This window comes from Aquarana catesbeiana, linkage group LG03 (assembly GCF_042186555.1).
Source record: "Aquarana catesbeiana isolate 2022-GZ linkage group LG03, ASM4218655v1, whole genome shotgun sequence".
Lineage (NCBI taxonomy): Eukaryota > Metazoa > Chordata > Amphibia > Anura > Ranidae > Aquarana > Aquarana catesbeiana.
The window spans coordinates 247,466,851-247,480,277 of NC_133326.1; the positions used below are offsets into that span (position 1 = coordinate 247,466,851).

Here is a 13,427-nt window from a genome sequence, read left to right on the forward strand (position 1 = left end):
AGTACTCTGGCGTGAGGGGAGGGACTGATAGTTGCATTGTTGATTTTGATGGAAAAGTCATGGAGGGGGGCACGGGCGGGGGGGAATATTAATAGCTCCGTTTTAGAGAGATTTAATTTAAGGAAGTGGTGTGACATACATGAAAGCATGGATCCATCCTGCCTTGTTTCAACCGTTCAGGCTGGTGGTAATCAAGTGGGAGATATTTTCTTGGCACACTTTGGACCCCTTGAGTACCAATTGAGCATTGTTTAAATGCCAGGGACTACCTGAGTATTGTTGCTGACCATGTCCATCCCTATATGACTACAGTGTACCCATCTTCTGATGGCTACTTCCAGCATGTCACAAAGCTCAAATCATCTCAAATTGGTTTCTTGAGCATGATAATGAGTTCACTGTACACCAATGGCCACCACAGTCCCCAGATTTAAACCCAATAGAGCACCTTTGGGATGTGGTGGAATGGGAGATTCACATCATGGATGTGCAGCTAACAAATATGCAGCAACTGCGTGATGGTATCATATCAATATGGACCAAAATTTCTGAGGAATGTTTCCAATACCTTGTTGAATGTATGTCATGAAGAATTAAGGCAGTTCTGAAGGCAAAAGGGGGGCCAACCCTGTACTAGCAAGGTGTACCTAATAAAGTGGCCGGTGAGTGCATATTGTGGGGCATGTTTCTTTATGTGTTATATTTACTACATACATTTTGTTGTAAAAAGGGGTAAAAAGTTCTGTATGTTCATTTACATGGAGAGGGCGCTGAATATCTGGGAGCCCTGTTATTTTAAAATCAAGCCCCCCTTCTCCCCCAAACCCCCACATTCACAAGGCCAAGGTTGTGGAAAAGAGGTGCTTGTCGGTACCCTCCCCATGTTCATGGCATGTGGCCTGCATGGTTCAGGAAGGGGTTGGGGCTCACTGTCCCTCCTTTTCCTTGCCGGCCAGGCTGCATGTATGGCCAGGTAGGGATCTGGTATGGATTTTACGGGGGATACATTTTTTTTTTGTGCATAGGGCCTCTTATAAACCTATACCAGACCCCTATCTAGGATAGAGGTGATATAAGAAATCCACATGATTTTTTTGCAGGGCATGTTGACTGGGATGTTTCAAGATGGCAGGGAACACATTTTTGCTGCCCCACCTCTTTTCCTGGCCATTCATGCTGCATGCGTGGATAAGCTTCTGCAATAGATTTTGGAGGGACAAAATTGTGAAAAAAAATACACATTTCTCTTCTTCACAGTTTTTTGATAGAAAATTTTGCAAACAAATAATCTTTCTTCATAAACATAGGCCAAAATGTAGTCTGCTACATTTCTTTGGTATAAATAATCCAAATCAGTCTATATCATTTAGTCTGTGTGAAAGATATAGAGTGTACAAACTATGGTATATATATATATATATATATATATACACTATATTACCAAGTATTGGAACGTCTGCATTTACATGCACGCGAACTTTAATGGCATCCCAGTCTTCGTCAGTAGGGTTCAATAATTAGTTGGCCCACCCTTTGCAGCTATAACAGCTTTAACTCTTCTGGGAACGCTGTCCATTAGGTTTAGGAGTGTGTCTATGGGAATGTTTGACCATTCTTCAAGAAGTGCATTTGTGAGGTCAGGCACTGATGTTGGACGAGAAGGCCTAGCTCACAGTCTCCGCTATAACTCATCCCACATATGTTCTATCGGGTTTAGGTCAGGACCTTGCTTTGTGCACTGGTGTGCAGTCATGTTGGAACAGGAGAGGACCATCCCCAAACTGTTCTCACAAAGGAACAGTTGGGAGCATGAAATTATCCAAAATGTCTTGGTATGCTGACGCCCTACGAGTTCCCTTCACTGGAAATAAGGGGCCAAGCCCAACCCCTGAAAAACAACCCCACACCATAATCTCCCCTCCACCAAATGATTTGAACCAATGCTACATGAAACATCTACCCTTACTGAAGATGGCCAGAAATGCTGGGGGTGTATTTCAAAATGATTTCTCAGCAAAAAAAAACGCACAGAGACATGGATGGGTGGGTGCGCTTGCTTTGAATAATAAAAATGAATTAAATAGCATGTTTGGTTTGTGGTGCTCAGGTGAAGTGTAGTTCCACTTTAATGTTGCCTAGCTTTTAAGCCTTTCTAAAGTCCTGTTCTCCGCAGAATGGTATGAAAATGTTTTCACTGTTATATGTCCTCGATGGCAGCGCACAGTCACTCATGTCCTTTTTTACCAAAAGAGTGCAAAGTGGACTTGAAAAATCAGCAGAAAAAAATTACAAGATATAACTCTTATGGATTTCAGTGGGGTTCGAGCGCTATGTTTGTGGATTTTTTAAAGTGTTAACAAATGTCCAGTAAATTAAACCTTGCTCAATTTGCTCATCACTATAGGTCAGGTATATGTCACTTTCATCCTTTAGATGACTTTAAAAAATATCAATACATACACTATTGATACAAAGAGGTAATAAATAATTTTAACAATTCAAACAGGGAAGTATAAGTCTAGCAGATGTTTAAAGGAAACCTCCCATATAGACATAGGTTTTGATGGTGCATGCTCCAGGGCTATCCTCCATATTTCTAATTCGGCCCATGCTGTCACTGACCTGGAACAAGCATGTGTATATTAAATATTAAGACATCAGAAGACATTCACATGCTTGCTCTGGGTCAGCTAATCAATAAATTATAAAGCAAAGATAAGCAGAACAGCTCACGATATGCACCCTCAAAAGCAAGTCAGCCAGAGCAGCACTTATATTTCTACCCCGACAGATTCCCTTCAACTAATATTATTTATATCTCAAAACAATGCTTTCCCAACCAGTTGCATGGCACCCACATGTAACTGTACTCTGAGTGATGCCACTTGCTACACCCTATCAGCAGGTCCTCATCTTACACTACTCGTGTCACAGCACCTGCTTCTGCAATATAGAGCACTTATAAATCAGAAGCAAATTATAGCTAATCCATTTCATATATTGACATGCAAGTTTTAATAAGGACAGGTTTTACATGCTATGTGTTCATATTCGCTTGTTTTTTACCCAAAGGTGATTTACTTTAGAAAATATAGTGGATCTCTGTCAAAGAATAAAACTAAAAGTAAAACAGTGTATGCTACCTATTACTGATGTAGCTTATGCAGCCTTAATATTTTACACAGCTCTACAATAAAGCAAACCTGCATTTTGCCCATTAATGAAGGTGAGGAGCCTGAACCTGCTTTCCATGAGCTCCCCTTTTGTCACTTTTACTAGAGCACCCTAAGCTTCTAGTGTCAGATCTTCCAGGATTTCCAGGATTCCTAGGTCCTCCAGTACTCACAGGATTTCTTCTGGATCTTCCAGGATTTCCAGGACACCTAGGACCTCTAGTATTCACAGGATCCCTGCTGGGTCTTCCAGGATTTCCAGGATTCCTAGGACCTCCACTGCCTTCAATGTTCCTTGTAACAATGCCTGTGTGTCCTCTTATCAAAAGGGTATTTAAGCATCAGTCTTTAACCACTTCCCGCCCGGCCTATAGCAGAATGATGGCCGGGCAGTGGTTGCATTATCCTGACTGGATGTCATATGACGTCCAGCAGGATAAGCTGCAATCGCATGCCCGGGGGGTCTGCACAGCGCGGTGATCGGTAGTGTGGTGTGTCACTCTGACAGACTGCAACTCCGATCTAGGTAAAGAGCCTCTGACAGAGGCTCTTCACCACGTGATCAGCTGTAACCAATCACAGCTGATCACAGCTTGTAACACAGACAGGAAGTGATGTCAGATACAGGAGGTACGAAGTAGAGAGGAGACATTGCTGGAAGTGACAGCAGAGGAGGAACCTCAGCAGGGGATCCTGGAGGAGAAACTTACAGTCTACCGCGCTGACATACCGCAGTGGCAACGTCCACGGACCCGAACTCACAGATGCTATAATTTACCAGCCTTGAGGTGAGAGTTCTGGGAGACCATATTTACATGAAGTTTTAAAGGGCAACACCACTATTACCCATGTTTAAGAAATCACCCATTGGAAGCGCACTGCATCCCCATCTAGGACTTCCTATCACAGTTCAACCATTTATGAGGACCTAGCCTTTCCATTCACCACATTTTTGGACTATTCACTATTTATTGTACTCATCTATTATTATTGGCACATTTTTTACCAGCATTTCTGGGAACACTTACCAGTTATTCAGATTGATCTATTTTATATGTATTAGCTGTGTATTTATGAATATACTATTTGATTATATATTTATTGTGTATGCACTTAGGCACTTTTATGCAATATAATAGTTTTGTGTCACAACTTTTTCAACAACACCATACCTATAGGAAATTTTTCCCAGGCTACTAGATCACTGCTCAAAATCACATTTTTGTTTTTTGTTTTCATTCATTTGTGTAACCAGGAAGTGCCAGTAAATGGCTTTGCTCGGTTCGCGCTGACAGGGAGAGCCAATCGGCGGCTCTCCCTGTCAGAGGGGGGTCTGTGCTGATAATCAGCACATTGGTTATCAGCTCAGCCCCCATCAGAGGTGCCCATCACATCTGCCAATCACTGCCCATCAGCTCCCAGTAAGTGCCCACCAAAATGCTAGTCAGTGCCCACCTGTGCCCTTCACAAATGCCAGTCAGTGCCCATCAGTAAAGGCTGTCAGTACCTCATCATCAGTGCTGCCTATCAGTGCCATCTATTAGTGCCCATCGGTGCCATCTATTAGTGCCATCAGTGCCGCCTGTCAGTGCCACCTATCAGTGCCCATCAGTGCCATTTATTAGTGGCCATCAGTGCCATTTATTAGTACCTATCAGTGCTGCCTGTCAGTGCCCATCATTGCCACCTGGCAGTGCCCATCAGTGCCACCTATCAGTGTCCATCAGGGCTGCCTATCAGTGCCCATCAGTGCTGCATATCAGTGCCGCCTATTAGTACCCATCGGTGCCACCTATCAGTGTCCATCAATGCCGCCTATCAGTGCCCATCAGTACTGCATATCAGTGCCGCCTATCCGTGCCCATCAGTGCTGCATATTAGTGCATCCTCATCAGTGCCACCTTATCAGTGCCAACTCATCAGTGCCCATCAGTGCCACCTCATCAGTGCCCGTCAGTGAAAGAGAAGACAAAATTTTAATACAGAAACAAAGAAAAACATTTTTTTTCAAAAATTTCAGTCTTTTTTAGTTTGTTTAGCAGAAAATAAAAACCCCAGTGGTGAGCAAATACCACCAAAAGAAAGCTCTATTTGTGGGAAGAAAATGATAAAAATTTACAGTGTTGCATGACCGCGCAATTTTCATTCAAAGTGTAACAGCGCTGAAAGCTGAAAATTGTCCTGGGCAGGAAAGGGGAAAATTGCCCTGTATTAAAGTGGTTAAAGTGGCAGGTGCTGTCTTATTGCCAGTTACCTGAGAGCAAAAATAATATAATACTTACCTGCCAGTTGTCTGCTTGCTGCTGACCCAAACCGATCTGACTACTCTCTTGCGTGCCACCTTCCTAGACCTCTTCTGGGGCTTGACTACTTTCCTGCTTGCCTCAACCCCTGCCTGGACCTGACTACTCTCTGGTCTTCAGCCCTATGGACAGTTACCACAACCTTTCTATTCCAACCACCCCCTCCTTGGTGCTGTCATCCTAAGTGCCATGACCTAGTGTGTGTTTGCAGCAAAGAAAATCAGGACCACTATGGTTTTCTGCCTATCTCCACCATCAGGAGCTCTGGTGAAGGCCAATTGTCACTTGGAGTCTGCGCATCGAATCAGTCCATGACACCTGTCAGAGGGGCACCATAGCAATTTGCCCATTACTCTCAATGCCCAACTTCAGCCTAGATTTATTTAAAGTGGAAAAGCAAACTGCCCCATTCATGTCCCCATGCTTTATTTAGCTAAGAAATCACTTTAAAAAACCGCCCCCTCACCACCCTAGCATTTTTGGCCATGGCCATCTTGGGTAATGGCAGATGATTCATGTAGCATTTACTTCCTGGAATCTGTCTGCCCTTAGCTCAGACATGCAGACAAGAGGATGTGCTTAGCTGAGAAAGCCCACCCTCCCCTCCTGAAAACTCCTGGGATGTACGACATTATTTGCATAGGCCTGGAGACCAGGAAGTAACTGAAGAAATCTAAAAAAAAACAAACTTTCCTATCTACTTACTAATGCTAGCAGCATACAAATTAAAAATAGTCAATGATGATTGAGTAAAGTTCAATTTTTGAGAGGAGAAGATATCTGAGAAGGCTCTACTTTATCAAGGTAAGCTTTAATACCTTCCTGACACCAAGGATGGGATTTTGTAACTAGAACAGAGTGGTTCCACAATATTTACAACTGCCATCCTACTCTTGGACAATCAATATTTAGGCTAGGTTCACACTTGTGTAGGTAGTTGCAGGTGTGGGACAGCGAGTAAATTGCACTTAGTCCCTCACCTGCAGCCAACCGCAGCCAAAACTCCCAGCGTCTTTGCAGACGGGGGGGGGGGGGGGGGCTGCCATTCATTCTCTCATTCATGAGACTAATCTATGTAACTCTGTGAAGCAAAAATTGCTATACATACCTTTTCTGAAGCCGCTCCAGTCCGGTCTCCAGTGGAGGATGCTGTGTAGAGGAGCTTCCGTTGTCGGCTGCCTCTCCTGCACACACCTACACAGAGAAGCAGCCACTGACAACTCAGCGTGAGACTGGACCAGCTGCAGGAAAGGTAAGTACAGCGATTTTTGGTTTACAGGGTTAGATAGATTAGTCTTAGAATGTGGTTGCCAGTAGATTTAGAGCTAGGCTGGCCATACATGGCGCAAATTTATTTCCTGCAACCGAGCAATTATCTTCTCCTGGCAGGGGGACGGGGGAAGCCATCTCTGCCAGAAGAGGACAGTGATCATTGCTAGCAGCTTTAGGAGCTGCTATCAATGATCGCAAGATAATCCGGCAGGCTGGTTGTACCTAAGTTGATCAATTAATCAACTTGGTACATTCAGCCTGCCCATGAACGGTTCGAATCAGCAGAAACTGGCTGAGATTCGAACCGTGTATGGCCGCTCCTTAAGCAGGCCATACACGGTCGAATTTCGAACTAATTTTCTTTTCAAAATCAGAATGTTCGTTTTTTTGTGATCCGATGATGCCACCATTGATTTTCGAAATTCGGCAGACAAAGCCTTCAATTTCACCGCATGTTGCTACAGAAAAGAATTTTCGTGGCCGGGAATCTTCTTTTCTCTCCGTAAATTTTCTTTTCTTATTACATTTCTCGCATGATTCTCCCATCATTGATTAGAAAATCGTTCGTTTTTCTAAAAATTTCCAACATGTCCGAGTGCCGCACAAAAATCGGCTGTTGTTGCAGCCCACTAACGGTGCGAAATTCATACGAAAATTCTTTTATACGATTTTCGAAAGAAAATTCTTACGAAATTCGAACCGTGTATGGCCGGCATTAGTTAGTTTTTGGCTGAACTTTTACTTTAAAGGGACCCCCACGAATTTGAAAACGCAGCGCATGGTTGTTTGTGGGAAATTGCATGGTACAAAAGCACCATGCCATTTCCCTCGGCTGCATTTTTTAAAAAAAGGTGCAGGAACACAGCAGCTCATTCACCTAGAGCAGAGCCGCATAGGTGTGAACCTAATCTTAGACATTTCATGATGGTTGTGTCTGTGCTACCTGTGTGGGTATAAATACTGGGATGACTCTTTACATATATTCTGGACTGATAGGTGGGTTATAGCACCACATCCCTTAGAAGTTCAGCACATTATTAACAAAATAGTAGTGTGCAGTTTGTAAATAATGTTGTAACACTCATTAGAACTCAGGAAGTGGCTTGAAGAAGCTACAAAACATTTTCAATACAGATCAAGTCCAGGTGAATGTGACTTATTTCTACTAGAGATGGAGAAGACCTGTCACGTTTTGGGGCTGTCTGAGACAGGAATTGATAAGAAATCTCTCCAAAGAAATCAGCAAAATCACTCTTTAAATAAAAACTCTGAGTGGGTTTTATTAGCTCCTGTTTATGTGATTTCCCACAACATACAAATAAACAAGTCCTTTTGAAGGTGCACTGCGGTGCCATTATTCTGTAATAGCATTCTAATGCACCTTGCTAACATGGATGCATTGTAGCACCTCTTTAGTGCACCTGTCATGCGTTGGGCAGCCCACATGTGTGCTGATGCCCACTCACAGGTGCGAACCCAGGCTTAGTCTAAGCCCCTCTTGTCCCAGTGACCCTTGTTCCCTTCACATGTTCTGGTGTCACAGGAATAAAAAATCAAAAGAAATCTCCCCACTCTATTGAAAGCAAGAAAAAAAAAAAAGAGAGAGAAAAGAAGAAAACAGCTTTTTGTTGGATTTGAGCTTTCCATTTATACAAGGCTATACCAAAACAAATTCTAATATACAAATACAAGAAATAAAAAGCCTTGCCCAAAGGAGCTTACAATCTCTTGGTTCATTAGATGTTAATATGATTACATGTACTTCAGTGATAGTATATAGCAGCAACATGCACTAGCAGACAGTGAGAAATTAGTGTACGACTAGTAATGAATGGTAACGAAGGACCTCATCTTTGGCACTTCTTAAAAACCAAGTGAGCCATCACGATAGGACATCTTTTGCTTTGAATGATGTGCACTTTGCTTTTTACTTTCTTTTGGGTTAATGATTGGTCAGCCGGGAACCATTAGAGTCGCTCTCATCTCTCTGGGAGGTGCACTCTATTTTTATCTGGCCAAATACAATGGTGTCCATGTTATGGTGGGCACGGTCCAATAATGGACAGCTACTGGGAGGATGACCTGAGTAGGGTGGGGGATCCTTGGCTGTTTTTATTACTATGACCCCTCTGGGGTGATCCAACCTCAGTTTTGTTGGCTTTTGTCACCTTAAAAATGTTGGAAAATGCAAAAAATGTAACGTTATCCCCAGTACAGAAACAGAAGGTTAATCTTCCATTGGGGACAGAATTTCCCTGACTTTACTGTTGTGTCTCCATGAAAGGAAGTGAAGAGAAATCTTCATAAGGGGACTCAGCAAATAACCTGACAGGGGTTTAAACCTCTCCTACTGTATCCAAAACTGAGAAAAGTAAGGTATAGGTTATCCATGCACTTTAATAGAAGTTGTAGCATTGCTTGCTGTACTTGTGGTTCCCCAGACTGTGCCCCTCATACATTCCATAAGGTTGGCACCAACTTCCATTCATTACAAGAACGTGGGCCACATCAGTAGATTGGGGTTAACCCTCGCCATGCAGGCCGGCTCACATACAGGCTGTTAGTCCCATGCTGTCAGTGACTTGTTGCATTACCTTGCTTGGGGTGAAGCCGGCTTTCCAAGGACCGAGTGTGCAGAAAGCATAGATGACAGATCAGCCCCGCCAACCAGTTTGTAACCAGCATGTTCTCCCCCGGACACAGGGGCTAGGGACCCTCTCCCCTTCACTCCGCTCTCCCCTTCACTCCGCTCTCCCCCAACCTGAGCCCCTCCAAGCCCCGCTCAGCCCTCACAGCTTCTCCCTCTTCAGCAGTGCCTGCCTCTCCTCTCCGGACATCTCTTCTCAGGGCAAAAGCCGCTCCTCAGGGCAAAGCCCGCTCCTCAGGGCAAAACGCCGCTCTCCGCCGGTACTACGAGGTCACAACTCCCAGCACATGTGTGTCACCTCACCCGAGGGAGAGACACGGAGCGAGCGAGAGACAGAGAAGTGCCAGCAACTCTCTGACCAGCCCACGAGCCGACCGACATCAAACGAGAGCCCGCCTTCTGGGCCAGCCCCTCACAAATGTACAGCAGACCCCTTCTGACTGGAACTCACACTATCTACTGCACACCACTCCTATATAATGAGCCTATCTACTGTGCACACCCACTCGTATATAATGAGCCTATCTACTGTGCACACCACTCATATATAATGAGCCTATCTACTGTGCACACCACTCGTATATAATGAGCCTATCTACTGTGCACCACTCGTATATAATGAGCCTATCTACTGTGCACACCACTCGTATATAATGAGCCTATCTACTGTGCACCACTCGTATATAATGAGCCTATCTACTGTGCACACCACTCGTATATAATGAGCCTATCTACTGTGCACACCACTCGTATATAATGAGCCTATCTACTGTGCACACCACTCGTATATAATGAGCCTATCTACTGTGCACCACTCGTATATAATGAGCCTATCTACTGTGCACACCAATCGTATATAATGAGCCTATCTACTGTGCACACCACTCGTCTATAATGAGCCTATCTACTGTGCACACCACTCGTATATAATGAGCCTATCTACTGTGCACACCACTCGTATATAATGAGCCTATCTACTGTGCACCACTCGTATATAATGAGCCTATCTACTGTGCACACCACTCGTATATAATGAGCCTATCTACTGTGCACACCACTCGTATATAATGAGCCTATCTACTGTGCACACCACTCGTATATAATGAGCCTATCTACTGTGCACACCACTCGTATATAATGAGCCTATCTACTGCACACCACTCGTATATAATGAGCCTATCTACTGCACACCACTCGTATATAATGAGCCTATCTACTGCACACCACTGGTATATAATGAGCCTATCTACTGCGCACACCACTGGTATATAATGAGCCTATCTACTACGCACACCACTGGTATATAATGAGCCTATCTACTGTGCACACCACTCGTATATAATGAGCCTATCTACTGCACACCACTCGTATATAATGAGCCTATTTACTGCACACCACTCGTATATAATGAGCCTATCTACTGTGCACACCACTCGTATATAATGAGCCTATCTACTGCACACCACTCGTATATAATGAGCCTATCTACTGCACAGCACTCGTATATAATGAGCCTATCTACTGCACAGCACTCGTATATAATGAGCCTATCTACTGCACAGCACTCGTATATAATGAGCCTATCTACTGTGCACACCACTCGTATATAATGAGCCTATCTACTGTGCACAGCACTCGTATATAATGAGCCTATCTACTGCACACCACTCGTATATAATGAGCCTATCTACTGTGCACACCACTTGTATATAATGAGCCTATCTACTGCACACCACTCGTATAAAATGAGCCTATCTACTGCACACCACTCGTATATAATGAGCCTATCTACTGCACAGCACTCGTATATAATGAGCCTATCTACTGCACATCACTCGTATATAATGAGCCTATCTACTGCACACCACTCGTATATAATGAGCCTATCTACTGTGCACACCACTCATAAAGAGAGACCACTGATCTATAGAGACCATCTACTGCACACCACTCAGAGAGAGACCACTGATATATAGAGAGCCTATCTACTGCACACCGCTCATATAGAGAGACCACTGATATATGGAGAGCCTATCTACTGCACACCACTCATATAGAGAGACCACTGATATATAGAGAGCCTATCTACTGCACACCACTCATAGAGAGACCACTGATATATAGAGAGCCTATCTACTGCACACCACTCATAGAGAGACCACTGATATATAGAGAGTCTGCACACCTCTCCTGCGGGCTGGTACTGGGGAGAGGAGACCACTGATAGAGAGAGAGGCCACAGATATATAGAGCCTATCTACTGCACACTACTCCTCCAGGCTGGCGCTGGGGAGAGAAGACCATTGACAGAGAGAAAGACCACTGATATATAGAGAGCCTATCTACTACACAACACTCCTCTGGGCTGGTGCTGGGGAGAGGAGATCACTGCTAGAGAGAGACCACTGATATATAGAGAGCCTACCAGTGGTCTCCTCTCCCCAGCACCAGCCCGGAGGAGTGGTGTGCAGTAGATAGAGAGAGACCACTGATATATAGAGAGCCTATCTACTGCACACCACTCCTCCGGGCTGGTGCTGGGGAGAGGAGACCATTGACAGAGAGAAAGACCACTGATATATAGAGAGCCTATCTACTGCACACCACTCCCCCAACTACAGCTTCATACAAGGCTGCTGGGGAGAGAAAACCGACACTTCTATATAGAGAACGTACCTCTACTGTACATAGAGGGCCCACTGCTACGGAGATACCACTTCTATATAGAGAGACCACTGCTATAGAGAGAGCCCACTTCTATATAGAGAGATCACTGCTACAGATAGAGCCCACTTCTATATAGAGAGATCACTGCTACACAGAAAGCTCTATATAGAGGGACTACTTCTACAGAGAGAGCCCACTGATATATAGAGAGCTTATCTACTGCACACCACTCCCCCCGACTACAGCTGTGGCTTCATATCAGGCTGGTGGTGGGGAGAGGAGACCACTGCTACAGAAAGAGCCCACTGCTGCATACAGAGAGAGCACTACTACAGAGAGTCCACTACTAGAGAGAGAGTCCACTGCTGTATAGAGAGCCCACTCACAGAGAGAACACACTGCTACAGATAGAGCACTACTACAGAGAGCCCACTGCCAGAAGGAGAGCACTACTATAGATTGCCCACTGCAAGGGAGCCTACTACTATATAGAGAGCCCACTTCTAGAGCGAGAGAGCACTACTACTGAGTGCCAACTGCTAGAGAGAGAGCCCACTCATACAGGGAGAGCCCACTGCTACACAGAGACCACTGCTGCACACTGTTGTAGAGAGAGCCCACTCATAGAGAGAGTCCATTGCTACACAGAGCACACTGCTATAGAGAGAGCACCTACTACAGAGAGCCCACTGCTACACAGAGCACACTGCTAGATAGAGCACTACTACAGCGAGCCCACAGCTATAGAGAGAGCCCACTCATAGAGAAAGTCAACCGCTACAGAGCAGCCCACTCATAGAAAGAGTTTGCTGCTACAGAGAGACCACTCATAGAGAGAGACCACTGATATATAGAGAGCCTATCTACTGCACACCCCTCCTCTGGCTACAGCTACATACCAGGCTGGTGGTGGGGAGAGGAGACCACTGATGTATAGAGAGCCTATCTACTGCTCACCACTTCTCCGACTACATCATACCAGGCTGGTGCTAGGGAGGGGAGACCACTCATAGAGAGAGACCACTGATATATAGAGAGCCTATCTACTGCGCACCACTCCTCCGACTACAACTTCATACCAGGCTGGTACTGGGGAGAGGAGACCACTGATATATAGAGAGCCTATCTACTGCACACCGCTCCACTGACTACAGCTGCATACAAGGCTGCTGGGGAGAGAAGACCGACACTTCTATATAGAGAGACCACTGCTACAGAGAGAGACCACTTCTATATAGAGAGACCACTTCTATATAGAGAGACCACTGCTACAGTATATAGAGAGCCTATCTACTGCACACCACTCCCCCGACTACAGCTGTGGCTTCATACCAGGCTGGTGGTGGGGAGAGGAGTCCACTGCTG

The 13,427-nt window shown here is 44.8% G+C and overlaps 1 protein-coding gene across 1 annotated transcript in view; it reads right to left on the reverse strand.

Moving 5' to 3' along the window:
* ADAMTS20 (ADAM metallopeptidase with thrombospondin type 1 motif 20) overlaps positions 1 to 9,826 on the reverse strand; it is a 263,623-nt gene extending 253,797 nt beyond the window's left edge. The window contains exon 1 of the mRNA XM_073619942.1: positions 9,343 to 9,826. Coding sequence (XP_073476043.1) covers positions 9,343 to 9,433 — 91 coding nt within the window. The 5' untranslated portion in view covers positions 9,434 to 9,826. The remainder of the gene's footprint in view (positions 1 to 9,342) is intronic.
* Positions 9,827 to 13,427: the final 3,601 nt, after the last annotated feature.